The 26,579-nt window shown below is 34.6% G+C and overlaps 4 protein-coding genes across 4 annotated transcripts; 2 read left to right on the top strand and 2 right to left on the bottom strand.

The window, feature by feature from the left end:
* Positions 1-440: 440 nt before the first annotated feature.
* Positions 441-4,840, top strand: LOC114191737 (protein SMAX1-LIKE 3). The gene is made up of 3 exons (XM_028081104.1): positions 441-2,100; positions 2,839-3,079; positions 3,466-4,840. The coding sequence occupies exons 1-3, from the start codon at positions 905-907 to the stop codon at positions 4,621-4,623; spliced, it is 2,595 nt and encodes an 864-aa protein (XP_027936905.1). The 5' UTR covers positions 441-904; the 3' UTR covers positions 4,624-4,840.
* A 4,314-nt stretch (positions 4,841-9,154) lies between these two features.
* LOC114192591 (protein TRANSPARENT TESTA 9-like) lies at positions 9,155-21,018 on the bottom strand. The gene is made up of 16 exons (XM_028082362.1): positions 20,956-21,018; positions 20,454-20,562; positions 20,239-20,359; positions 19,945-20,134; positions 18,674-19,008; positions 17,934-18,022; positions 17,781-17,836; positions 17,050-17,109; positions 16,774-16,914; positions 14,942-15,047; positions 14,537-14,611; positions 14,378-14,427; positions 12,087-12,243; positions 11,835-12,001; positions 11,413-11,680; positions 9,155-9,337 (listed from the first exon to the last, which is right to left on the bottom strand). The coding sequence occupies exons 2-15, from the start codon at positions 20,497-20,499 to the stop codon at positions 11,414-11,416; spliced, it is 1,860 nt and encodes a 619-aa protein (XP_027938163.1). The 5' UTR covers positions 20,500-20,562; positions 20,956-21,018; the 3' UTR covers positions 9,155-9,337; position 11,413.
* Positions 21,019-21,730: 712 nt separating this feature from the next.
* LOC114189900 (protein TRANSPARENT TESTA 9-like) lies at positions 21,731-23,368 on the bottom strand. Its single transcript, XM_028078625.1, has 6 exons — positions 23,089-23,368; positions 22,826-22,877; positions 22,670-22,746; positions 22,453-22,586; positions 22,153-22,249; positions 21,731-21,791 (listed from the first exon to the last, which is right to left on the bottom strand). The coding sequence occupies exons 1-6, from the start codon at positions 23,139-23,141 to the stop codon at positions 21,731-21,733; spliced, it is 474 nt and encodes a 157-aa protein (XP_027934426.1). The 5' UTR covers positions 23,142-23,368.
* Positions 23,369-24,504: 1,136 nt separating this feature from the next.
* LOC114189921 (probable aspartyl protease At4g16563) lies at positions 24,505-26,132 on the top strand. The gene has a single exon (XM_028078648.1). It carries the CDS (start codon positions 24,618-24,620, stop codon positions 25,998-26,000), a length of 1,383 nt encoding a protein of 460 aa, XP_027934449.1. The 5' UTR covers positions 24,505-24,617; the 3' UTR covers positions 26,001-26,132.
* Positions 26,133-26,579: the final 447 nt, after the last annotated feature.

Raw genomic sequence — 26,579 nt, 5'->3', positions numbered from 1 at the left:
CTAATGTGTTTGGAGAAACAGCATGAGATTTGAGGGCAAAGTGAAAGGTACATGACTATTATCTTTTCTCTTCTTTCACCATCAAACACCATCAAACACCTTCAAACACATTTTATTAGAGCTCCGATTTTAATATACCCTCCATCTTTTGCTTAAAGTAAAGCGCTGTATCATAAAGCAATATTAAAAGTAAAATATGGCATTATCTACTCAAAAGGGACGCTCATTTTATGCTTTTGAGCTTCAAATGAGAGCATCTTCTACCTCTACGTGGCCATGTGGCTGAAAGCAATATCCAAGGGAAAAAAAGAAAGATTATTAGTTAATAGTATCTGCCACAAATTTACCTCACCCACAAGAAAAGCACACTCCTTCTTCCTCCATAAATTCTCTTGCTCTTTCTCTTCTTCCTTCTCTCTTTGTCTTTTAGACCAACCCACCCTCCACAAAAAAGATTAGTTAATAGTATTGGGCAGAATGGGCAGCTTTAAAGGCTACAACGGGGTCGAAAAAGTTGCTCTAATTTTGACATGACAGCCTTGTTAATGTAAAGGTGATGGAATTACGTACCATACACTCCCTCTTTTTCCCCAAAAGTTTCTCACTATTTTATGCTTAATATCTCATATGCACCAAACCACTTATATTTTCATCACGTTACCCTCCCAAAACAACACCTTACTTCCCCACCCTACCCTACAAATTAACACCATCACACCCTCTTACACTTACCCAAGATGCCAACGTTTTCAGACACTCTATTCTACTCACAACGTTAATCTTTAATTTTCTCACTACTCCAAACCATTGTCTGCAACAACAACAACAACAACAACATCCAAGATTGCGACGAAAAACTGCAATTTTTCACCTTGCTTTCAGTGCTGTTACATCATCCTCGGAGATGAGAACAGGAAGCTGCGCCGTGCAACAGGGTCTAACCCCGGAAGCTGCAAGCATAGTGAAGCAAGCGGTGACACTCGCGAAGCGTCGCGGGCACGCGCAGGTGACGCCGCTCCACGTTGCGAACACGATGCTCTCGATCACCAACGGCCTTCTACGAACCGCGTGTCTCCAATCCCACTCTCACCCTCTTCAGTGCAAGGCCCTGGAGCTTTGCTTCAACGTTGCGCTCAATCGCTTACCGGCTTCAACCTCTTCCAGCCCCATGTTGCAAGGCTCTCACCACCACCACTCTCACGCCTGCCCCTCCATCTCCAACGCTTTGGTTGCCGCCTTCAAACGCGCTCAGGCGCACCAACGACGTGGATCCATCGAGAATCAACAACAGCCTCTTCTGGCAGTGAAAATAGAACTGGAGCAACTCATTATCTCGATCTTGGATGACCCTAGCGTTAGCCGAGTCATGAGGGAGGCTGGGTTCTCCAGCACCCAAGTGAAAAGCAACGTTGAACAAGCGGTTTCTCTGGAAATATGCTCTCAGAACAATGGTAGTGGCAATAACAGTAACAGTAACGGTAATAGTAATACTAAGACAAAGGAAAACAGTGGCAGTGGAGAGAAAGGGTTGGTGTTGGATCCCATTAGGGGTGAGGATGTTGCTAGTGTTATTGAGAATTTGGCGAGTCAGAGAAAGAGAAGTGTTGTGATTGTAGGAGAGTGTGTTACGAGTATGGAGAGTGTGGTTAGAGGAGTGATGGAAAAGGTTGATAGAGGGGATGCTGGTGAGTGTCTCAGGGGTGTGAAGTTTATCCCTCTTTCTCTTTCTTCTTTTGGGAATGTTTCGAGAGTGGAAGTTGAGCAAAAGATTGAAGAGTTGAGAAATCTTGTGAAGAGAAGTGAAGAACACAACAAAGGGTATGTTTTGTATCTGGGAGATCTCAAATGGGTGTTTGATTACAGAAGTCGTGGATCACAAGGGAGAGCGTGTTATTGTCCCGTGGATCACATGGTGATGGAGATTGGGAAGCTTGTGAATGGGTTTGAAGAAAATGGTGGAAGGTTTCGGTTGATGGGTGTTGCCACTTTTCAAGCTTACATGAGATGCAAAAATGGCCAACCATCGTTGGAGACTCTTTGGGATCTTCATCCCATTACTATCCCTGCCGGAACCTTGCGCTTGAGTCTCATCACTGACAGGTAAATCAGTTTTGGTAAAGTTCCATATATAATTACAAGGCCTTTCATATTATACGTTACAGATATTATATTATATATACATATAATATATATAATTTGAACACATTTTCTGGTAAGTTAGTAGTTCTGAGATTTTCATGTTTTCATCCTACTCAACGGTTTCCAAACATGTTTTTGATTTAGTTGTGCAATCTTCTCTATCCCATTTCTCAAACTGTTTTTTTTTTTTTTTCCTTTGGATGAATAGTTGATTAGCTGAAAACAGGCATCGGAAAAGGGAAAAAATGGAATTAGCTTTTGCTTTTTAAAGATTAAAACTGGAAAAGAAAAGTGGGAGTGGAAGAAATGCACAGTGAACAAAATTGGGAAAACTTTTTTTTTTCTTCTGTGTGAATATTTGCTTCTTTTTCACTTCTTTTTCTGAAGTGGGTACTGTGTATAAGAAGAAAAAACCAATGGCAAAAAACTTTGGTTAAAAGTGTATGCACTGAAACGAGTAAGACGTCAGTCGTTGGAGTGTGACTTCCCTTTTAGTTGATTAGAACCAACTAAGGAAATAGGTTTTTCTTCTTTTTGTGTATTTTTATTGGTTTTCCTTGGATTAACATCGATAATAAGGATCTTTTTGAGAGCCTTTTTTCCGTTTTTTGTTACTGTTCTCTGCATAAGTTTGAAAGTGGAATATGACCCGAAATAAATGAAGGCAGTAACTGATAAATGTTATCTCTTTTTGCACAGTGGTGTAGAAAATGAGGCCATAAACAAGAAAGCTGACAAGAGAAGTAGCTGGCTCTTACTCGAAGGAGTGGAGGATGAACACAAACAACAACCTTGTTTCGCGGAAGCTTCCACCAAGAATGAGACCGAAATTCGAAGCTTTCAAAGCAGTACTTGTAATAGTGACTCCTCAACTTCAACCCTCCCTGCATGGCTCCAACAGTACAAAAATGAGAATAAAGGAATCACCTACAATGATCAGGTCTTCATTATCCCAATCAAACACACCTTCAAAGGATTCCACTCCTATTACTATATTATATTAAGACATCATTTGCATTCAAATTAAACAAATTCTTAGGTATCCTAAAAAAATTAAGGATTTTCATACTGTTATTACTCACAATTTCTCTCTCCTTGTTTTTTCTCTTTTCATGTCTCCACACTCATTCAACTTCTCTCACTCAAACTTTTCCAATTACTATTCCAACTCTCTTAACATCAACTGTTTAACACTTTCTGGTTTATCACATGTTTCATTAAACACACTCATCATGTTTTACTTTTGTATTTGTATGCAGTGTGTAATAGTTACAGTATAATCGTATACGATGAAAATTAACTTTTTTTTTTCGTATATTCCAACAGAATTGTGTCCCAGTGGGAGAGCTTTGCAAAAAGTGGAACTCTATGTGCAGTTCAATCCAAAAGCAACCTTATCCTTCGGACAAAACACTCACATTATCCTCAGTGTCACCCACTTCCTCAACCTCAGGTTTCTCATACGAACAACAACATTCGAATTTGCACCAAACCCATCACGAGTGGCAAGTGGGTTCACCCAAAGACTCATTGAACAACCACCATTTCTGGGTCTCAAACAATGGATGCAACAACCCCAAGGAACCAACTTTGCGAGTGTACATTCCAGAGAACAAGGACAACAACACAAAGCAACCATTCTCATCTCCCAACCCTAACTCCGCTTCTTCCAGTGACGTCATGGAAGTGGAGCACGTGAGCAGGTTCAAAGAGTTGAACTCGGAGAACTTGAAAACACTGTGCAATGCTTTGGAGAAAAAGGTGTCGTGGCAGAAGGATATAATACCGGAAATTGCGAGCACCATTTTGCAGTGTCGTTCTGGCATGGTGAGAAGAAAAGGAAAAGTGAGAAACAGTGAAGAAGTGAAAGAAGAAACGTGGTTGGTGTTCCAAGGTGTTGATGTGGAAGCTAAAGAGAAAATAACAAGAGAATTGGCTCGGCTTGTTTTTGGATCCCACAACCACGTCGTTTCCATAGCATTGAGTAGTTTCGCGTCGACAAGAGCAGATTCAACTGAGGATTATAGCAGGAACAAGAGATCGAGAGAAGAAACAAGTTGCAGTTACATAGAGAGGTTCGCAGAAGCAATGATGAACAACCCTCATAGAGTGTTTCTTGTTGAAGATATAGAACAAGCGGATTATTGTTCTCAACTTGGTTTCAAAAGGGCCATGGAGAGAGGAAGAGTTGCGGATTCAAACGGTGAAGAGATTGCACTTTGTGACGCAATCATCATTCTGAGCTGTGAAAGTTTCAGTTCAAGATCAAGGACTTGTTCTCCTTCGATCAAACAAAAATCGATGTCTGAGGAAGAAAAGATCAATGGTGACATTGGAACTTTGGAGGAGACAAGCCCTTGTGTTTCTTTGGATTTGAATATTTCCATTGATGACGAGAACGAGGTTGAGGATCGATCGGTGGATGAAATTGGGCTTCTTGAATCCGTGGACAGAAAGATTATATTCAACTTTCAGGAATTGTGAGGAGAAGAATTTCAAAAATAGCTAATTTTTTTTTCTTTCTCTTTTGTAGTTTAGGCTTCTTTGAATTCTCTTTATTCATCATGTCTTTGTGTTCTTAGGCATTTTCTAGGGCTAGGGGTGAAACAAATTGCACGCCCTTTAATATTATTATGTAACTAGATATGTACATTATTATTACCAAGCATATCCAACTATCTTTCTTACATTATTTTAAGAAGATAGAGAAAGTAAAGACTTTTTGCATTGACCGTATAAAATTCATGTAAAAGGGTCAGTTTTTACCATATTCATTTAGCAATCAATGTAAAAAAAATATTAATCTTGTCGTACTTGTATTTAATAGCTATTGTAAAATGTTAATGTAAGAAAAACATTTTTATTTTGCTAATTTTCGTCTTAGAAAAACAAGTACAACAATAAGATCAACAAGTTCAAGATAAGACATAAGTAATAAAATTAAAGTTCAAAATAATAAAAAATTAAAATTAATGTTCAAAATATGATGTGTTATAATGTCAAGGATTAGAGTAGATGTCTAGTAAGAAGCACTTACACACAATATTTATGTTGGCTTATTCAAACTCATGCGCAAGTCTAGTTGTCCCTAAGCATTCACCTTAGAAGGTTCCATTAATCAAACATAAGTTACAACAAGTTTGAAAATCTCTTTAGGTTATAACAAGTACATAAGTCTCTCTGGTTACCATTCTCAATACATAGGTTAGTCATATTTGCACTCTTCAACTCGTTTCTCTATGTGTAACTTCAAAAATTTGATTGTTTGCTTTTTATACGGTAGACTTTGATATGGTAATATCTTCACATAGAGATCTTGATCTTTGTTTTTCATCTTGATGATAGAGGACACTTGTTTTAGAAATATTTGATGATATTTTTTCCAATGTTCATGAATAACTCTACTAAAGGAAACTTTTAAAATAAATTGTGCAAATATAGCAATTTAAGTATAATCAAGTAGAGTTTTTTTTTTTTCTTTATCAGCAATAACTAAGATATAAATAAAAGAATAAGACATTAGAGATGTCTCAACCCATATACAATACCAATAAAAACAAAGGAGATGAGAAAATGAAACCTATGAATACTAAGTCTCCTTTCCAATATACAAAACCATTAGACAACACCAAAACCCCGCATAAGACGAAACATAAATGAGATGCATTTTTTTATCTTTATAAATCTAAAATATTACATATAATCTATAGGCTTAAATACCTTTTTGTTCCTCATTCTCGTAGTGTTTGTTGTGGATGGTCCTCATTTTGACAGAATGTTTAAAATGGTCATCATTTTTACTGAATGTTTAAAATGGTCCTCATTTTCGCAATTCGTGTTTTATTTGGTCCTTTTCTGTAACGCCGTTTAAATCATTAACGGAGCATTGTACATGTGGCACAATTTGTATTAGGGTGTGTTACGTGTACTGTACAGGTGTGGTAATTAGATATTTGGGGATAAATAAGTGAGCTAGGGTTTTGATAAGGAATGTTTAGGCAATTGGTGAGTTTTGTCAATCTTGTTCCTCCATTCCCAATTGGTGTTGCTGTAATCTTCTTCTTCTTGCAATCCCATTATATAGGTATATTACAGTCTCAATCTTCTTCTTCCTTGCAACACCACTACCAACACCAGAAGAACCATCTCAGCAGTTAAGGATGAAATTACAGATTAGGAGAAGGCCATGATAGCAGCTACAAACGTCTTAGTTATTTTTTGGAATTTCTGATGTAGAATTCATTATTGATGTACTGCATTTTGATTTTCCTTAAACTTTGTTCAATTTCACTTTTGTCAAACATTGATGTAGTGCATTTTGATGAGGATGAATTAATGTTATGAATTTAACTTCTTCCAGACTTAGATCAATTTAATTTTTCCCAAACTTATATCAATATCACTTACTTCAATGCTCAGATTAAGATGTCATTTTGAACATGTTGGGACTAATATCAACATAATCAAACTAATTCATTTCTTCATTTAACAATAGTACAAAACACATTGGACTTTAAAATATTACACACAATAACAGTACGAATAATACAATAACAACACAAGTAACCCTATTACTAATTGCAGTCTCTTCTCAGCAACCTTCCTTCAATGACTTCTCCAAATCATTAATCTGTCTCATTTGTGTCATGATGATGACATCCTTTTCATCAACACCACCATTTGAAAAAGTTGCAGCCCACATGATTGGAACCACCACTCTGTAAATCAATAAACCAAAAATTAAAACCAATTTATTATTAACACAAAAATAAAAATAGATTGTACCCAAAATTTTCTACCAATATTCTTTGGAGTTCTTGCCATCCTCACAGCTACCATCTCTTCGCAGCTACAAATCGGGGTTAATCTATTTCTCGTTGAACCACCAACAGTGCACGAAGTGATACAACACGGTTGCCTCCAACGATTACAACTAGAGGTAAAGGAAGAAAATTGGGACCGTAACATACCTATATAATGAGATTGCAGGAAGAAGAAGATTGCAGCAACACCAATTGGGAATAGAGGAACAAGATTGCCAAAACTCACCAACTGCCTAAACATTCCTTACCAAAACCCTAGCTCACTTATTTATCCCCAAATATCTAATTACCACACTTGTACAATACACGTAACACACTCTAATATAAACTGTGCCACATGTACAATGCTCCGTTAATGATTTAAACGGCGTTACAGAAAAAGACCAAATAAAACACGAATTGCGAAAATGAGAACCATTTTAAACATTCGATACAAATGAGGACCATTTTAAACATTCTGTCAAAATGAGGATCATCCGCAACAAACACTACGAAAATGAGGACTAAAAATGTATTTAAGCCTAATCTATATATACAATTGTAGCGTAGGATCATCTCCCACCAAAATAGAGATAACAATCTATATATAACATACAATAAATTTGCAAAAAACTGAGGTCCAACAAACTCTCGTAAATCATCATTTCCATAGAGTCAACAAGAGATAATTTCTTTTTCAGAGTAGCTTGTTTCTGATAATTCCAAGATATGACTATCTCCTTTACAAAAAGTTTGCATAAAAACCTTAACAACAACATATAGCATAGGTGATGACAACAAAAGATTAGAGTGAAAGATAATAACATTATAACATAGAAGACTCTTATTTTTATTTTACTTTTGGACTAATTTCTGAACTAATATAGGACAGATTAAATACATGATTTTGAACATAGATATCAATCAGAATAAAAAAAAAATTGCATTCAATATTTTATTTTTCATATTAACGAATAATCAAGTAGAGTTGTATGGAATTATTAATCAAGTATAGTTAACCTTCAGAGACATTTCTTGACTTAAATTTAAAGATAAAATATTTGTTAAGAATAATTTTAATAACTTGGTTCCTAATCCACTTATCATGATGGATTTAATAATTTTATCGACAATCATAATTAGAGTATTAGACGATATCTAAAGAGATGTTAGACGAGGTCCAGTGATCAAATCTTGAATAAGAATTCATTCATATTGATGACCTTTATCTATACGTAACTACACATGTCAAACAAATAATACCATTTATTTTCATTACTCAATACTAGTTTGTTATCATCAAAATTCTTATCAAACTCTCTTATGAGTTTTACTATATCGTCTTATCCTAACACTTATTTATTCATGTATAATGATATTATGACCTCCTAAAGTTTTTGACTTTCATCATTGATTAATGTACCACTATATTTTTCTTTGAAAGAATCAATGACCCACATTAAGTCATGTCAAAGAGTAAAAGATGAGAGTAAAAAAATAGGAGTCAAAATATAATTTTCTCTTATTCATTATATAAAAAATAATAATACACTATATACTAGGATGAATTTACTTTAAGACTATTTAGTTTAAGTGTTTCTTGTATGTTGCAATTATAGGTACAAACATCATTTCAAGTTAAGCAATACAAATATGTAAGTCCATAAAGTACAAATAAGGTAACTCTATAGCATCACGTTACTATACTCATATGAAAACTATTTATTTATTTATATATATCCTACAATTCTTATATGTACTTGTTCTTCTCCCTGTAATTGTGATTTAATCATGAAAATTCAAAAAGAGAGAGATTGTGTTATAAAGTTTGTGATCTTAATGGTGATTTTTCTCAAGCTCGTACTCAAGTCATACTTATGGACCTATATCAAGTTCTACAAAATCATTTAGTTCTTCAATAAGATCATGAATTTAGTGGTTCTTTCTTCCATATAATTCTCATAATCAATTGAAATTTTAACTTTCTAGATAATTCCAACAAAAGTTCTTTCACGTTGTAGAAGACTATAATAAATATGTTGGACATAATAACAAATACTGCGATCATTATCAAAGGACAAATCACAGCTCTGAAAATGGTTGGAGTAAACATGGTCTTCCACCAAGCTATAATCAAAACAATAAGAACATCTACTCCTTCCAATTCTTCAGCTAATGTAATTGAAATTGAACCTTCTATTCCTACTGATCTTCTTGCTGTATATATATGATAAATCAACTGCTCAATTTAGTTCTTCTAAAGACCAATATGAATTCATTCTTATCTTACTGTACAAGAGTAAAAAAATTCTTCTTCCATAATAGTGTTCATAACAATATGTATATCCTAAACATTGTAGACGTCTCAGGAATCTTGTCCGTTCTTGTACTACGAGCTATAGAAAATGAACGAACCAAATTACATTCAAGAAAGTAACGATCAAAATTACACGCATCTACTAAAAGAATTGTTCAAATAGAAAACAGCATAGTTCTTCCGTAATGGAAAGAATGATATTTCTGACAAGTCAAGCGGGTTTTTAAAGATTGATCATCAAATTACTGATAGAAATTCAGGAAATATTTATCTACAGAAAAAAAAATTATTACAACAAATATATAAATATTGATGGAGAGAATTTAGTGAGTAAAACATATGAATCAAAAAAAAAAAAAAAAATATATATATATATATATATATATATATATATTTATAGGTTTTTGAATATGTGTAAGATTTTAACTAAAAAAAATAGTTAATTATTATTTAAGAGTTGTGCAAGCCAATCCTGACTCCTCAAATTTAATTATGGAATTAAATATACATATATCTTCGCATTTCTTAGAGACGGATAGACACAGTCCACATCCAGAAATCCTACATGATCTTATATGTAAAAGGAAAGTTTATTTAAGACAAAAAAAAAAAAAAAATAGATGCGTTAATTCTACTATGTTATTAGCATGTCACCTTAAGACATATCGCTTCTATAGAGACCAAAACGATCGAGAAACAAAAACTAAGCAAAAATCCACAATTTCATTTTTTTCATTTTTAACTCACCATCTTAAATAATCCTCAATTCTAACTCAGCAGAGGCTTATTTTCTCTTGGTGCTTCATTTCCAACTATAATTAACCCATTAACTACATCAATAAATCAGTGAAAGTAGAGAAGTTTTTATTTGTTGCTTATGCTAATTTTGTTCCTTTTGATACAAAAGGCAAAGACACCCAAACTATGAGGAAGTCAATAAGAGATGCAAAATCAAAACCTATGTTAACATTCACATTAACTTGGTAAAGTAAAAAGAAAGTTTGTAAAAGGGCTACCAATAATCCATATGCAAAAATAAATAATAGTTGTTGTGTCACCAAGTCCATAAAAGTAAGCATGGGTAGTAACAATTACTACATTTGAGATTTAGAATATAAAACTTTCGTGAGGGTTGCTTTGAGAAGGAAAACTTGTTTCTTAAAATTTGGAATTATTGAGTATAACGAAACAAGTCTAATAGTTGAAATCTAAGAAAGTTTTCCTTCCCAAAGATGATATTAATATTTTATCCCCAGATCCATTAAGATAGCATCACTAGAATTAATTATTACATTCAAATTATTATGTGTTTTGAAACTGGAAACTTCGATAATAATTTTGTTATTAAAAGACATTTCAAATGATTGGAAAAAAATATGTATTTAAATTATCCTAATTAAATATATCAAAATAAAATGAATAAGTAAAAATAAGAAATTACAAAAAATATATAATAACTGACCACATTCACACATGATCGGAAAAATATGCGATATAGAAACCTAGTATATACTGCCAAATGCCAAGACAAACATACTTTGTAGAATAAAATATGTCGTTTAAAATAATATATAAAAGTGTAACTTTGTGTTTTGAAGAGAAATTTGAATAACTTAAAAAATTAAAATACGTGATATTTAAATTATTTATAATTAAATTCTTGTTATTTTTGTAAATATTTTATTCAGCAATTAAAATATTTTACATTTCAAATTTTTATTTGGATAAAAGATTGTATTTTTTTAAGATAACATTTCATTTTGCAAATATGTATTTTAAAATTCAATTTTATCAAAAATATATATAATTCAAATTTAAATATTTATATAATATTTAATAATTTAATTTTTTAATATGTTTGTGTGTATAATGTGTATAAGGAGGGAGTGATTAGATGTTGAATTTCAATTTATTTCATTCTTTTAATGAATTTAAAATTTTATTATTTAAAATAAGTATTTCCATAAATATTTTAAATTTCAACTGTTTTTTTAATTTTCCTTTCTAACAACTCATTTTAACTCAAAAAGATTTAATTCATTAAATAATAAATTGTTATGTTAAATTCTAAGTAGTATAAATAAAAGAGAGACAATGATTAAAAGAGCAAAGAATATAAGTAACCATGACAAGTGATTCTAACAACTTAAGTACCTCAGTTTTGAGGTAATCCAAAATCATCCTCAAGTAATGGAGCAAGCATATACTGGAGGGCTGATCTCTGCTTCCCCATTTCATTGAGAATCGCTAATTGAGCTTCCTCACAAGCTCTTGCGTTTGGGAAACCAAGGGTCCATCTCCCATCTGCCCAATCATCACCCATGCTCGCATGCTTTTCTCTACCTTTCATTGAATAAAACTGTGGGTCAAACTCTCTGATTCCAACATGCAACCATGACGAGTGCTTCTCATCTATCTTAGGCTGCATCAAACTCAACCAAGAAATCAAAACATGATTAACTGATGAAAAATTATCAAACCCCTCCCCCCTAACACCTAAAAATGTATGGATTATTTTAGACTAATATCACCAAAGACGCTAAGCTCAGAAAAAGGTCACAGCAATGTAGACGTACACATAACCCTGCCAACGGAGCAATTGCAATCACAACACCATGTCGACTGCGGAATGGGTGTTTCTCTGCTAGAAGCAATTTTCCAGTTATTCCACTTGCTACTGGAATTACATATATATCTCTAATTTCAGAATTTGAAAATGCAATTCCACAAGGTAGTCCGGACTCTGCAACCGTTACAAATGGTTAGAATTTACACAAGAAGAAAAAAATGCCGTAGGCAGAACCAAGAATAAATATACCGGTGCCTACCCAACGAGACATTGGACCCAAAGCTAGCAGATGAAATTTTTGAAGTACGAATTACTCCAGAATCATTGGTAGAACTGGAAATCATGTTCAATAATGGCTTCTCTAGCAATACTCCTTCGAAAATTAATGTCCTCAACTGGATGTGGAGAACAAAAGCCTGAATAAACAACTGGTATTAGAAGTATGGAACAATGTAATGTTTTGGTCAAACAAGGAAATTCATGAACTGATTAAATCCCCGCCAAAAGTGCTAGAAATCTTTGTAACAAATGTCCAGTTAACAATTAACAATTTTCTTTGCTATTGACCATTTGCCCTTTATCATTCTTGCCGATGGTTGACAAATAAAATCTTCCAGCCTTAGCATTACCTAACCCCTTCCACCCATTATTGTAAAATTTGCTCTTTATATCTCTCATTATCCTTTGCTTCCGGGACTGATGCAGTCTGTTTTCCACGCAGATTTGTAAGATATACACATTGTCTTTTTGCTCCAGTCTGCTCATAACTAGCCAGTGCCGAGGCTTGCTTTAAAGTAAGAACATGGAAAGATGCAATGGGGCTGCATTGGTGCAGAGAAGATGCCTAAATACCAGTTGATGCAGGGAAGCTGCTTTCTAACATGGTATACGGTATGTGGTTTTTGAGAAGCAGCATAGCTCTATTAGTATAGCTACGAGTGAAGCAATTCTTTCAACATCAGGGACTGCTATGCACACCCAGTTTGGCTAATAAGAAAAGGCCGTTTGCAAATCTCCAACACATATATCGATAATAAATGTGAGGATGGTCTGCATAATTATTTGACAAATTGGAGAGTAAGGAGGTTCCAGGATTATAGGTCTTTGTAATCTTTTAAGTCAAGTTGTTTTGAAAGTACAAAAATGAATTTGAGTAGGTTTGTTTTGGTTTGTAATATAAAAATCTCATGAGAAACCATAAGTATATCTAGGAGAGGGGAACTATGTAAATTTTTTTGGACAAGGGTTAGAACACCCCATGTGCTGTTGATATATTTTTCGCCTATCAATAAAAGAAAAAAAAAAAAAAAAAAACCTCGATTGACCCAAACATATGATATCAGGTAGAGTACTTTGGTGTTGAATGTGAGTCACATGCCTTTACTATCTCTTTTCTTCACCATCGGTATGTGCATTTGCAGTCTTTCCAATGATAATTCATGCACAATTAGGACATCTTGGGTTGACAATTGAAGAAGATGGTGTGGACTTTAAAACATTTGTCTAGTTTGAATTGTTAATCATGTTAGTTACAGAACACTTTTTCTGTCTTTTCCTGATAGTTTTAATAAACAAGCTTCATCTCCATTTCGGGACATTGTATTCTTGTTGGAGGTAACTTCATATAAAAAAAAATTAAGAAACAAAATGTTATGGCAAGTTCAAGTGTAGGAGTAGAAAACAAGGCAACAACATTAGTCACTACTTTTGAGCTCATATTGCTAAAGCAATCCCTCATAAAGCTTAAATTTGAAGAAAATTCTCAAATGTACTTTATATGTGACAACTAGGCAGCTTTACACATCGTCTCTAATCTTGTCTCTCAAAATGAGAGAACCAAATATATTCAGGTAGATTGTCATTTCATAGGAGAAAAGTTGGAGTGTAGAGACATTACTAGATTTGTCAAGTCTAGTGAAAAATCTACTGGCATATTCACCAAGTTGCTAAGAGGACCAAGGATCAATCATAATTGCAAAAGTTAAGCACATACAACTTATATGCTCAAGCTTGAGGAGAAGTGCTATAATTATAGAAATAAGGCGTAAATCCTTTATGTGTTATTAGGAACTTTTTGATTTTTTTCTTGTATCAAATCACTATTATTAGAAAGGATATCAAATATCCTCCATTTATTATATTGGTGCCATTTTCTCAATATAAACAGAGCACTGTTGTCAAAAAAACCCAGAGTTTCAACTCAATATCTTTCTCTTTCCTATTGTTTAATAAGATCCTTGTGATGTTGAAATATAGATCCAAAGATGCATAAACTATATGTAACTGGTGTGTAATCCCCAATTTTCACCTCTAAATCACACCTAATTCATGTCTTGTTGAACTTACATTTCATACCCATACACATACTTAAGAAATTTCAAGCTTTTTTCTACAACCCAAGTTTAGAGTTCAATCGTCTTAGCTAATCAAATATAACATGTACTTGTAAATATGTCAAATACCGTATGAAACAGTGAAATCTAACTTAAACTTCTTATCCTTGTAATCCAAACTAATATGAATCACAAATGGAAAAACATATGACATCACCTTCACTACATCAACCATTCTTTGCCATGCAAAATATGAAGCTCTTTGACCTGTCACAGACATATATTTTATGAAATCATAAATATAAATAGTACTTGGTTCTACCCAACATTAAAGTGAAATATCATGGAGGAGGTGTTTGTGCAGTAATGACAATACCATTGGTCGGTTGTTGGTGAAGAACAAGCTCCAACAAGAATAATGGATCTTTATATTGAGAAGGTTGTTCAAGAACTGCATGCAATAAGTGGGATGAGCATTAGAAAAATTATAAACCATTATAACTTATAAGCTAATTTCATATTAGTACAAGGAAATTTATATTAGTAGTACAATCTTAATCCCATCAGATGGACTGTTCTACCTGTATCAAACATAGCCATCGGAATCTATCAAAAACCAAAATTTCAACGATCTTCCTTTTTTTTCCATTCAACAACAAAAATATGTATGCACCATGGTGGTCTATTTTAAGCATCTACTAGACTTGTTTTAACTGTTCAAATACCAAGTTACTCAAAAAGAGAGTAGGCTCAATCTCTATGTGAACAAATTAATAAATACCTCTTTTACAGCTTGCCAATTCTGTAATTAGTGTATCTGGAATATGATCTAACCAAACTCCTTCAAGTTCTTTCATAAACTTTACACGGGACTGATCATAGGAAGTCTGCCGACGGAAACTAGAAACTATAAAACTTTAGAAATTTTGAACATAAACGCAATTTTGTAATTGGTACTCATGAACTTATAATAACATGGATAAATCAATCTTAAATCCCATAACATGTATACCTTATCCAAAATTAAAGATGAAATAAATTGACTGCATGTATACCCAAAATAATTAGTTAACATGCCAAGCATAGTTCATGAATACATTTATCTATATTTATTGCATATGTAACTAAGAGGCATTTAAACTACATTAGAGAATAACAAGCTAAATAAAAGATAGAGAAGAGGTTATGCAGAAACGGAGATGAAAAAAAAAAGAAAAAGGAAAGATCTTATACAATGGCAGTTGCCTAAGTTCAGGTTTTCAATGGGGAATGCTGGTACAGAATCGATGGGGTCATAACTTAGGAATCAAAATTCAAAATTTTATGCTGTATGATTGTTGTTTACAATTTTGCAGGAGGCGATATGCAGAAATTTCAAACTGAAAATTGGAAATGATATTTTGAAAGTTTGGAGAACCAAAATCATATATGATTAAGAACACAATATAATACAATCAGTAACATACTCATTAGTATGCGATGCTTGAGTGTAACAGAACATGACAATTCAATGTGTCAGTATATGTAGTTGAATGCGGAAACTATGTTTAGAAATCAAACTGTACATTTGGACAAGAGAACAATATTGATCCAGTGGTCAATATGCACACAGGAAAGGAGACATCTTCATGTTTAAATTGCTTTCGAGAATTGTTAGTATGTAATTTACAACCTTTATGCCAATAGATCCTTATTGTTATATTACATTCAACCCTCTAGTCTCTTGTAATATGATTTTTTCTCACCTGAAATGTTTTCTGTATGCATTAAAGTCCATATCTCTACAACGCATTCTTCTACAAAAAGTTCTTTTTCGCCACAAGATATGAGGTGTGTCTGTGCATTACTGACATTTCAAACCCAAAGGATTTTTGCGTGTGGTCGATCAACAAGATTTGTAATATAAAACAATTCACACCTTTACATTTGATCACTATATTTCTACCAACAGTTGATTCATAAGAATAACATCAATAATTTTTCCGGAATTTATAAACAAAATTCTAGATTGAATATATATATATATATATATATATATATATATATATATATATATATGCACGTAAGTTGGCATATTTCTGTTATCAAAATACCTATATATTTTGTGACATTTGTCATCTATCATACATGATAAAAAACCTATCGCTAAATATGCTTCTGAGCAATGATATGGCCGTTGTTTTAACCCACACAACATGACATGATGACAATAACATGCACAAAATCGATCATCTTCAGATTTGAAGACAAACTTGTAGGTAGACCCTATAGTCCTAGAACATTAGGAGAAACGGTTTTTGGTCTGCCAGCTTACATAATTTCATAACTAATCGTGAGACTAATGATACACTTCTTCTGCATAATAACTAAAATATTGTACCTAATTAGTATCTAGGTAATCTTCTAGACTTGACAACTGATGGTAAAATTATTACTGAACCGAAACACCAGAAAGAAAAATAATCAAAAGCTATGGAAGTTACCAAAATTGATACATCTTTAAATTTACTTTACCTAGCCAAACTTGTAATAGTAAAATATTAGTATTTCTCCACGCAAGGAGACATCCAGTTGCAAATGTTAAGAAATTAGATTAAGTTGTTGAGTACTTACAGTGAATAGGAGAAGATTATCACTGTCAAGCTCCATTTTATGGAAGACCAGTAGCTTTTGCAGGCACCACCCCGCATGCCATAGCATCATTGTTGAGAGGGGTTGCTGGAAGGCTAAAACGTTCAGCAGTGCTTTTAAAATCTGTTAAATTTAAAACGAGATGGTAATTTTGTTATTCTGCATGTTGAACAGAACCCAATTCTACTGAACCAACATAACGATAGTAAATAAAAAGGACAATTTGATCTAACATATAAAAAGTAATGATAGATATACCTCAGGCATAAACTTAATGAAGATACTTCCATCCACAGTCTTAGATGTTGTGCCATTAGTCTGAAAAATGTACAAGCAAAGAATAAAATATAAAACATAAAACATAATGGATCTGAAAAAGACAGGTATCAGCTATTGACAAGATATAAGGGTGATCATGTATTAGATTTTTTAAAATCCAATCTAGATTTAATTGAGATCCACTACTAACAAGACAGGTTTTAGCAACTTCAAATGCTAAATATTCCAAAATTTATAATATTTTTACAAAGAAACAATTTTTCGTTGTGATTTTCTAATTATAAATGCATGGAGTCCCATAATCGGTGTTGACCAGAGGCATCAATTTGTGATTATGGAGGCTAGATGATGATTATATATGACTGGAGGGTAGCCATATTGCAAGAGATAGAGGAAGACCAAAACAACGGGCAAAATCATTAAAAAAGATTTAAAGGACAATTGTTTGTCTAAAGGCATGATGGACTCACTATAGAACATTATGAAATCATTTGGCCAATGTAGCCAATCCAACATAGTAGGGGGAAACTGACTTGGTGTTGTATTTTAGCACCGATAAAAAGCTCTGAAATTGTTTGAGAAAAATATACTGTTTTTAGAATAAATGATCCTTAACAGTTTACAGTGTCAGTAATAGATGTGCCACATTATGACATTCTGAAAACTGATGGTCCTCTTCCATTTAAACGAATATGTCCATCAAGGCTTACCATCTCATCCCCCATCTCAGGTAGCTTACTCATCAGTGACAAGTCACAATCAAGATCTGCAAAACTTGCATGAAATTGATATAAACAACAAATAACTCGGTTGTTTACTAAAAGATAACTGTAAGGCAACATAAATGAACAAAATTACACTACCTTTACTCTCAATCAGGATAAGCAAGAGAAATATTGAAGCTAACAATAGGCTTTGATCCTTACAGAAAAGAAAAGCAAATATTCCACTCCTGCAAAAGTAGCAATTTCATTATATGTATATTTAGATACACTGGATAATGACCACTCCTAAATACATTAATGATCTGTCTCAGTAAATGCTTCCTCCTGATGTCAGGAGCTGCATAACAATGCTGAAGAACAGGTTCTTGATGAAGATATAGAAGCATTAATTGCATCACAAGAAAAAGAGAAAATTAAAGTCGAATTGGAAAAAAGAAAATACAATCTTCAACAATTTTTGGATCTAACCTTCTCATGCATCACTATTGTATCAAAGCTCAAACAAAATCATGAAACTAAGAAATTAAGGAAAAACAGAATACATTCCAAGGCTCAGGTAAATAATAATAATATATTAAGATGAAGATGATGATCAGCTTATGCAAAGCTTCAATAAATCAATGGAAACCAATAATATCCAACGAGGACAAAATATGACATCAAGCACCAACACATTTTCTATTATTTCTAATCTGGAAAAGTCATTTATCAGAAATCACTATGCATATACTAGTAAGGTTTGTCCTCTGATTTCCCCCGCAGGTCTTCCTACTGGTGCAAATGCTCGGAAACAAAAAAGTATGTGACAAAGTACAGGGAAAGTGTCTTAACACTATAAAAGTCTACAATGAAATTTACACATCAAAATAATCACCAACCTTTCGGAACAAATTTCACCATTTGGACTACAAATAGTGATACTAGACATGAAACCTTCCCAATGAGCACCTAAATAGGTCCCGTTGATACTCTGAGATCCATTTGACTCAGGAGCACTAGATATAACATTTTCCACTTCATTCAAGCGCTTTGAAAAGGTTACAATATCATAGTGGAAATCAAAAGTATTCCCTTCACTCGGACTTTTCACATTGAAGTTCAATATATGATACAGAAGAACACAAGCCACATTGTTAATCGTGCTTCTTCCACCAACAACCTGGAGAAGGCGGGATATGATATATAGCGAAGTGATAGCAGATAAGTCAGATCCCTGGGGCAAAGATATAATTTTAATGAGTAACCATGTGAAAAAATAAATTAGAATAAAATGCAAGATGACAAGCCTAAACTACTGGAGTTTCCACCGAGCCTTTTTTTCATATTTCTTTCCTTTCATAACAGATCTGTGTTGAACCTTTCAATTGGCACACTTTAAGAAGCATGGAAAATACAAGACATGGGAGAGAAAATTATTTTAATATGACGGTGTGACAGATCTCTTCGAAATAATCAAATCTAAAAAATGAATGAACTACTGAGAAGTATGAACTAGGACATTGTGGTTAGTTTAAATGATGATTTTCTCCTCTCATTCAATTGCATAGAAAACAAAATTTCCATTTTACCATAATATAGATTAAATATTGGATTAAGTCCTCTAAAGAAAAAAGTGGAATAAAGTCAGAAAGTAAGGATGTGTTCACCATGATTATAATTCAAGTTCTAGTATGCTTAACTCATTTAAAATCAAGCATGGATACTGTTTGGAACCAAAAACTGAAAAGAGAAAGGAAAGAAAGAATTTGATTAAATAGAATGAAAAGAACAAGAAATAGGAGAGCACTCTCTCCTCCAAGGATTTCCCCCTTCACCAAGAGTTAATAGCTCAATCTACAAAATTAACATCCTTTTTCTCTCCTCTCCTCCTTCCCATTGTTTATGTCTAACTAGCACCTTGAGTTACTAACTCAGTAATATTCTAACTATTTTAAATAATTTCTCTTCTTATATATTAAAAGATACACTCTTACTTTCTCACTTTATACACTTCACTTCAGAGGAGTCAAATTCCCAAGCATTCACAAATTGGAGAGCCTCACCCTATCATAACATACCTGAACCCTAAGTTAACATATGGATGGCACAAATGCAGAGAGAAACTAAAACTAAAAGATAGACTAGTTTGCAGGAAATTTTCTCATCTCACATTTATATTCTTTGAAGCCATAAATGAACGTAGTAGAGGAAACACAAGTCCATTCAAAAGATTTTCCATAACCAGTCTAGTCAAACGAGGCTCGCCAACATTAAGAATGTCTTTGAAGTAGTACAGTTCATCTGCAATTTTTTCAGATTCAAGAATAATCCCATTTCTTCTTTTCTGAGTGTCCATTTTCCTGCGTCGGTATAAGGCAGTTAGTTCCATAAGATAAAACTCTTCCTGAGTGCCTATAAAGTACCAACAATTATTTGATGAAAAAAAATATTCAAGTTAACATACTCTTTATCATAGACAACAGCATCTAACCGAAAGCATAGATCTTTTAATCTACAAATCAGGTCAGAGAAATATTTTGAAACTGGTGGAGTTGATATAAATTGATAGACCTTGTCATCACTCACTGTAGAATCAAGATAAAAATGATGCGAAGTTCAGAAATATATTACACTAAGGCATGCTTATAACCTGCTAGCTATTCAAATAGAGAAGTATACCGTTGTAGATGTTAAGAACCAATGCACGTATAGCTGTCTGAATCATCTTTTCTTCATGCTGAGCAAATCTTAGAGCTCCAGTATACAAGGGAAAGGAGACTATAGCATCCTGCAGTCGAACATTTTAACAAAAATAATTTTAAAATAATTTTGCTGAATTTTGCTGGACAAAAATTCCGTCTTGGATGTACAGTAGAAATCAACCGAAGATGATTATTCCCCTTTCATATTGCATTCACAAGGGGTAAAAGTTTTCTCAAAACACTAATTCATGCTAGAGTCAAGTATGTAACTTCATCCAATATGTTTCTCAACTTCAATAGCATTGCATTATATTTATTGATGAGGTTGTTGATTGACTGAAATAAGTTAAACAACTGAGACCTCATAAGTGCAACCAAAAAATAAGTCAAGCCTTATGTTCTTATCCTAAGTGGGGAAGTGATGACCTTTGATTTAACAGATAGCAGCTAACTGTTGCACTTGTATGTTTTTCACTTACCCCCTGAATATCCACAAGAAGGCAAAGTGTGTGCCTATTTATTTTGCAGCTAATAGCCCTGAATGAAGAAACAAACAAAAAGTTAATTTATTCTATAAATTACTGTAACACAACAAAGAAAAAATTATGTGAAACGAATATCAGAAATTAAAAAATCGACCCACTTCCCAATACTATTTAAAATAAGGCTTAAATACCTTTTTGATCCTCATTTTCGTAGTGTTTGTTGCGGATGGTCCTCATTTGGACAGAATGTTTAAAACGGTCCTCATTTTTACCGAATATTTAAAATGATCCTCATTTTCGCAATTTGTGTTTTATCTGGTCATTTTCTGTAACGCCGTTTAAATCATTAACGGAACATTGTACAGGTGGCACAATTTGTATTAGAGTGTGTTACGTGTATTGTATATATGGCTAATTAACGTTAATTTTTTCCATTTAGGAGAAATTTTGCAATTAGGGAAATTTCGTCGTCTTCGTCTTTCTTGAGCTCGGATTTGCAGGAAAAGCAGCTAATACTTGTCATTTCATCATTGGATTGCATAGGTATAGCAATAAGGTATCTGTAAGCATAATATTTAACTCTTTAATCGTTAACATCACTTTTTCCCAAAGTGTTGGGTGTGTGCTCCTAGCAGCCTTCCACAGTATCTTTAATTTTTTGCCAGAGGATCTTTTATTTGCATACAGATGCTTCATGCAAAATATTAGCTGCAACTGCAATCCAATTATGGAATGACAAGTATTAGTTGCTTCCTCTGCAAATCCGAGTTCAAGAAAGACAAAGATGAAGAGACGAAGATGAAGAGATTTCCCTAATTGCAAAATTTCCCCTAAATTAAAAAAATTAAAGTTAATTAACCATATGTACAGTACACATAACACACCCTAATACAAACTGTGCCACATGTACAATGTTCTGTTAATGATTTAAACGGTGTTACAGTAAAGGACCAAATAAAACATGAATTGCGAAAATAAGGACCATTTTAAACATTCGGTGAAAATGAGGATCATTTTTAAACATTCTGTCAAAATAAAGACCATCTGCAACAAACACTACGAGAACGAGGACCAAAAAGGTATTTAAGTCTTAAAATAAAGAAAGGAAAAAATGTAGAACACATAACTGCTTGCAATAAATTTTGAAGTGAAAAAGTGAGATGCAAAGGAGAGGAGAAAAAAGGACCATACCTTAGGAAAGAAACATAGTATGAAGCTAGGTCTCCTCCATCAAATTTGAAGGGGTGTGAAATAATGTTGTTGATATAACCATTACTGAAGCAATAGTCTGCACCATGCAAATAAGAGACACCAATTTATACTAAATACCAGTGACAGTACTAAGCCAAAGAGCAAAGGACTGAAGAGGAACACTGTATTTTGTAAAGTGAATGCATCAGGCAGATATCAACTAAGTATGCATAAACAAGTAAAACTCAGGAGTCAATGAACTTAACCTGAGACATCAAAATACTAAAATAGCCATCTTACAAATTGCATGTTCACTGTCCATGTTTTGAATCATTATGCTAAGATACTGAAGCAGTGGTGCCTCAATTTTCGAATCTTCACTGATCTTAAGAATGTGAACAAAATCCGCCAGCACTTGGCGCTCCATGAAACATCTAACCAAAATTTTCAATCCGTCACAATTATTAAAACCTTGTCCAGAAAACAAGAACGACATAAGAACGAAACAGATCCATACTCGAAAATTTGCGGATCTTGTCTGTCGCCATACATCACAATCTCCACAACGGACTGCAATAAATCCATCACAAGCTCCTGCAATAAAAGGCACACATCAATATATAACAGTTTTCTCATGCAAAAGAAAACGCTCACAGAAATTGACGCTTGTTACCCTGTTACTTTTGTCCACAACGTTGATCTTCCGCAGTTCGTTTATTACATATCTGTAACCACATCAACAAGTAAAACTCCACGAGAATCGAAAACAATTCACAATATTATTCATAAGAAACAAGTCCGCACTCTGAAAACAATAAAAACCTTAAAATGCATCGTATCGTAGACATTCAATTTGTCACCGAAATTTACGAACAATGAAGTAAACGATGAAAATAGCAACGAAACCTAACGAGGCGAATTCGGTGAATCACTTACTGGAAGTTTTGAACGGAGAAGCGATCGATGGATCGCCAGAGAGCGCGCAACATGGCGACGGAGATGGAATGAATGAGAGTGAAGAGAGTGATGAGGTGTGGCTGTGCAACGTGAAGGTTGAAGAGCGTTTGGAAGAAGCGGTGATCGTATCTCGCATTGTAGAGCGAAAACAAATGGTGCAATGCGAATTGCTATTGACAGTGATTTTGTTGCGTGTTTGGTAGCGAGTTGCAATTCCACCCAACTAACTACCTTTCAACTTATGAAACTTTCAACTCAGTCTTCACATAACCAAACGAAGCCTTCGCTTTTGCGACGCTGGAAATGGCCATGCAGTATTGCAAGGAACATTCTCACTTCTTCTGTACTTCCACACTCTGAAAAATTAAATTAAATTCTCTTCAATATCTTATATTTTATATGTATTTTTTTTTAATACATGTTTTCCTCCTCTTCTTCATTATTAGTCAAAAACATAATAATTATACTTTTATAACAACAAATGTCACACTTTTTGCTGTCCCTATTTCAAATCTTAGAGAAGGTTCCCATTTTTCTGCATTTTTAATTAACTCAATAGTTTAGAACAACGACAACCCCATTATCTAGTAAGTTTTTGTGTATATCTTTCTTCGTGTTTGTTGTATAAAAGTTTGCCCTTTTTTATCCCAATAAAGAATGTCTTTTTATATCAATTTGTTTATAACTTTTTTCGTCTTTGTTGTATTAAACTTCTCCTTTTTTTTTATCCTAATAAAGAATGTCTTTTTATATGAATAATGTCGATGAAAAAGTAAGCACTAGCAATGCAACAGTGGCTTTTTATCTCAACCTGCGTTTCAGTAGCTCTAATCCAAGAAATAAATAAATTCTCATTGTCATTTGGTTCTTGTTGGGTCCTCAAAATTCTGCAAATAAACGACATCAAAGTAAAATCTACCAAAAATCATATGTTACTCTTGATGTCGCAAACATAATAGAAAACTGTCAGCAGACACAATAGATTACTCCACAGACATGGCTCCATATATGCTACAACAGAATACTTTAAGAAAACAAAAAATTACTAATTCAAATAAAGTTTGCATCTAAATTCAAATTAAACATGGATTAAAGTTAAACAAGCCGCAAAAGGTAAACATACGCAGTTCACGTTCACACGTAAATTTGATATAATTGAAACAGAAGAAAGGGATTTTTCTGTAGCAGTAATACTTAGTTTACGTAAGAACGATAATGCATAGAAATTTCACCATTTCTAATAGTCAATTAACATTCTCTCTTTACAAGTGCTACTACTGCCACGTCAGAACCACCGTTTTCTTTGGTTTCAAGTTTCGTGAAATTCAGATTCTCTGCTTCTCACTGTGAATATATATATATACATATACAACAACCCATGAATGGAGCACGATTCTCTCGAGCATCGCACTCTTCCATTGTTATATATATACATACGTTATGCATAAACGACCAAAACGGCAAAACTGAAACATCCTGTGAAATCTATCTAACCTTCACATTCTGAAATGCCTCCTCCAACTTCTCATGTTTTCTCTATACTCTGTTTTCTCTCTGTCTTCATCTTCACTTCATCATCCACACCCAACACCATCACCCTCCCTCTCTCCCATTTATTCACCAACCACCCTTCTTCGCAGCCATTCCAGACCCTCAAACTCGCTGTTTCAACTTCCATCACAAGAGCCCACCACCTCAAAAATCGCCAACCCAACCCAATCAAAACCCAAATCCACCCGAAAAGATACGGCGGATACTCCATCGACCTCGATTTCGGAACCCCGCCGCAAACCTTCACCTTTATTCTCGACACCGGAAGCACCCTCGTCTGGTTCCCGTGCTCCTCCCACTACCTCTGCTCAAATTGCAACTCCTTCCACAATGCACCCAAATCTTTCATCCCCAAGAACTCTTCTTCCTCCAAGTTAGTGGGCTGCACCAACCCCAAATGCTCCTGGCTCTTCGGCGACAATGTTCAATCGCGCTGCTGCAAAAATAACACTGCCGCCGGCGCCGCCAACTGCTCACTGACATGTCCTGCTTACACTGTCCAATACGGGCTGGGCTCAACCGCGGGCTTTCTCCTCTCGGAAAACCTCAACTTTCCCGGGAAAATCCTTCCCGATTTTCTCGTCGGCTGCTCCATCGTCTCCGTCTACCAGCCCGCCGGAATCGCGGGCTTCGGCCGCGGTCCGGAGTCCCTGCCGTCGCAGATGAACCTCACCGGATTCTCTTACTGCTTACTCTCTCACCAGTTCGACGAATCGCCGGAAACCAGCGACCTCGTCTTGCACACTTTCTCCTCCGACAACAAAAGAACAAACGGCGTCAGCTACACGCCGTTCCGGAAAAACCCGTCGAGCAAAAACCCCGCGTTCGGTGCGTACTATTACCTCACTCTCAGGAGAATCGTCGTTGGGGAGAAGCGCGTGCGCGTTCCGAAGAGGCTTCTGGAGCCTGACGCTGACGGTAACGGTGGGTCTATCGTGGACTCCGGGTCCACCTTCACGTTCATGGAGAGGCCAATTTTTGATCTGGTGGCGCAGGAGTTTGCGAAGCAGGTGAACTACACGCGCGCGAGGGAGGTGGAGAAAAAATCCGGGCTGAGTCCGTGTTTTGTGGTGTCTGGAACGGCGTCGTTTCCGGAGCTCCGGTTTGAGTTCAGGGGTGGCGCGAAGATGAGTCTGCCGCTGACGAATTATTTCTCGTTGGTCGGGAAATCCGACGTGGCGTGTTTGACTATTGTGTCTGATGACGTGGCGGGTCCTGGCGTGGCGGGTGGGCCCGCTGTGATATTGGGGAACTATCAGCAGCAGAATTTCTACGTTGAGTATGACTTGAAAAACGAGAGGTTCGGGTTTCGGAGTCAGAGTTGCAAAACGCGCGTTTAAGTTAGGTTAGTTAGTTTTTCACAATGAAGTGTTCGAATTAGTTGCATGGTGCTGCTACTTTTCTTCTATTTTTTCTTAATCTATTGTTATTCAATTTCTCAATATATATATATATGGAATGTTTACGTGCTTCGACCAAGATCATCATAAAAATGACAATTGTATTTAACAAAACATGTCTCATGTCTAATTTAATCTTATAATTTTTATTTATTTTGATACTGTCAAAACGAAATTACACTGATTTGGTAAAAATAACTGATTCTTTTTTCATGAAAGATTTGAATATGAATCGAAATGCTTTATTTACTTTGTTCGCAAAATTATATTCCTTTCTCGTGCTAGTTTAAAAAAGGGAACTTCTTTCCAAAGGGATCGATTCCTATTCAATGTTCTTTGGGAAAGTTTTCTTTGGAGGATGGGAGGTAAAGTGTTTGGGTTATCTTTATTCCTTCTTCACTTTTGCATTATTTTTTCCTTTTTCTCTGTCCTTTGCACTCAAAGAACCAACCCCACTTATTTACATTCCAAAAGTAACATCATTTCGTGCCTTTGCATCATCACCAACACTATTATGAT

The sequence above is a fragment of the Vigna unguiculata genome, chromosome 7, assembly GCF_004118075.2.
Source record: "Vigna unguiculata cultivar IT97K-499-35 chromosome 7, ASM411807v1, whole genome shotgun sequence".
Classification (NCBI taxonomy): domain Eukaryota; kingdom Viridiplantae; phylum Streptophyta; class Magnoliopsida; order Fabales; family Fabaceae; genus Vigna; species Vigna unguiculata.
The sequence above is the reverse complement of the archived record's forward strand: the minus strand, read 5'-3'. Positions and strand labels throughout refer to the sequence as shown.

Excerpts from the sequence above, each read along its gene's own strand:
- LOC114192591 (XM_028082362.1), bottom strand. The coding sequence starts at position 20,499 with ATGATTCAGACAGCTATACGTGCATTGGTTCTTAACATCTACAACG. Across the intron at positions 15,048-16,773 it reads ATAATCTTCTCCTATTCACT|ACTTCCTATGATCAGTCCCG; the intron begins GTAAGTACTCAA and ends TTCCGTCGGCAG. Across the intron at positions 14,428-14,536 it reads TCACCAACAACCGACCAATG|GTCAAAGAGCTTCATATTTT; the intron begins GTATTGTCATTA and ends TGTCTGTGACAG.
- LOC114191737 (XM_028081104.1), top strand. The coding sequence starts at position 905 with ATGAGAACAGGAAGCTGCGCCGTGCAACAGGGTCTAACCCCGGAAGCT. Across the intron at positions 2,101-2,838 it reads TTGAGTCTCATCACTGACAG|TGGTGTAGAAAATGAGGCCA; the intron begins GTAAATCAGTTT and ends CTTTTTGCACAG. Across the intron at positions 3,080-3,465 it reads GAATCACCTACAATGATCAG|AATTGTGTCCCAGTGGGAGA; the intron begins GTCTTCATTATC and ends ATATTCCAACAG.
- LOC114189900 (XM_028078625.1), bottom strand. The coding sequence starts at position 23,141 with ATGTTGCGCGCTCTCTGGCGATCCATCGATCGCTTCTCCGTTCAAAAC. Across the intron at positions 22,878-23,088 it reads TTCTCCGTTCAAAACTTCCA|ATATGTAATAAACGAACTGC; the intron begins GTAAGTGATTCA and ends ATGTGGTTACAG. Across the intron at positions 22,250-22,452 it reads GGACAGTGAACATGCAATTT|ACTATTGCTTCAGTAATGGT; the intron begins GTAAGATGGCTA and ends TGCATGGTGCAG.
- LOC114189921 (XM_028078648.1), top strand. The coding sequence starts at position 24,618 with ATGCCTCCTCCAACTTCTCATGTTTTCTCTATACTCTGTTTTCTCTCT.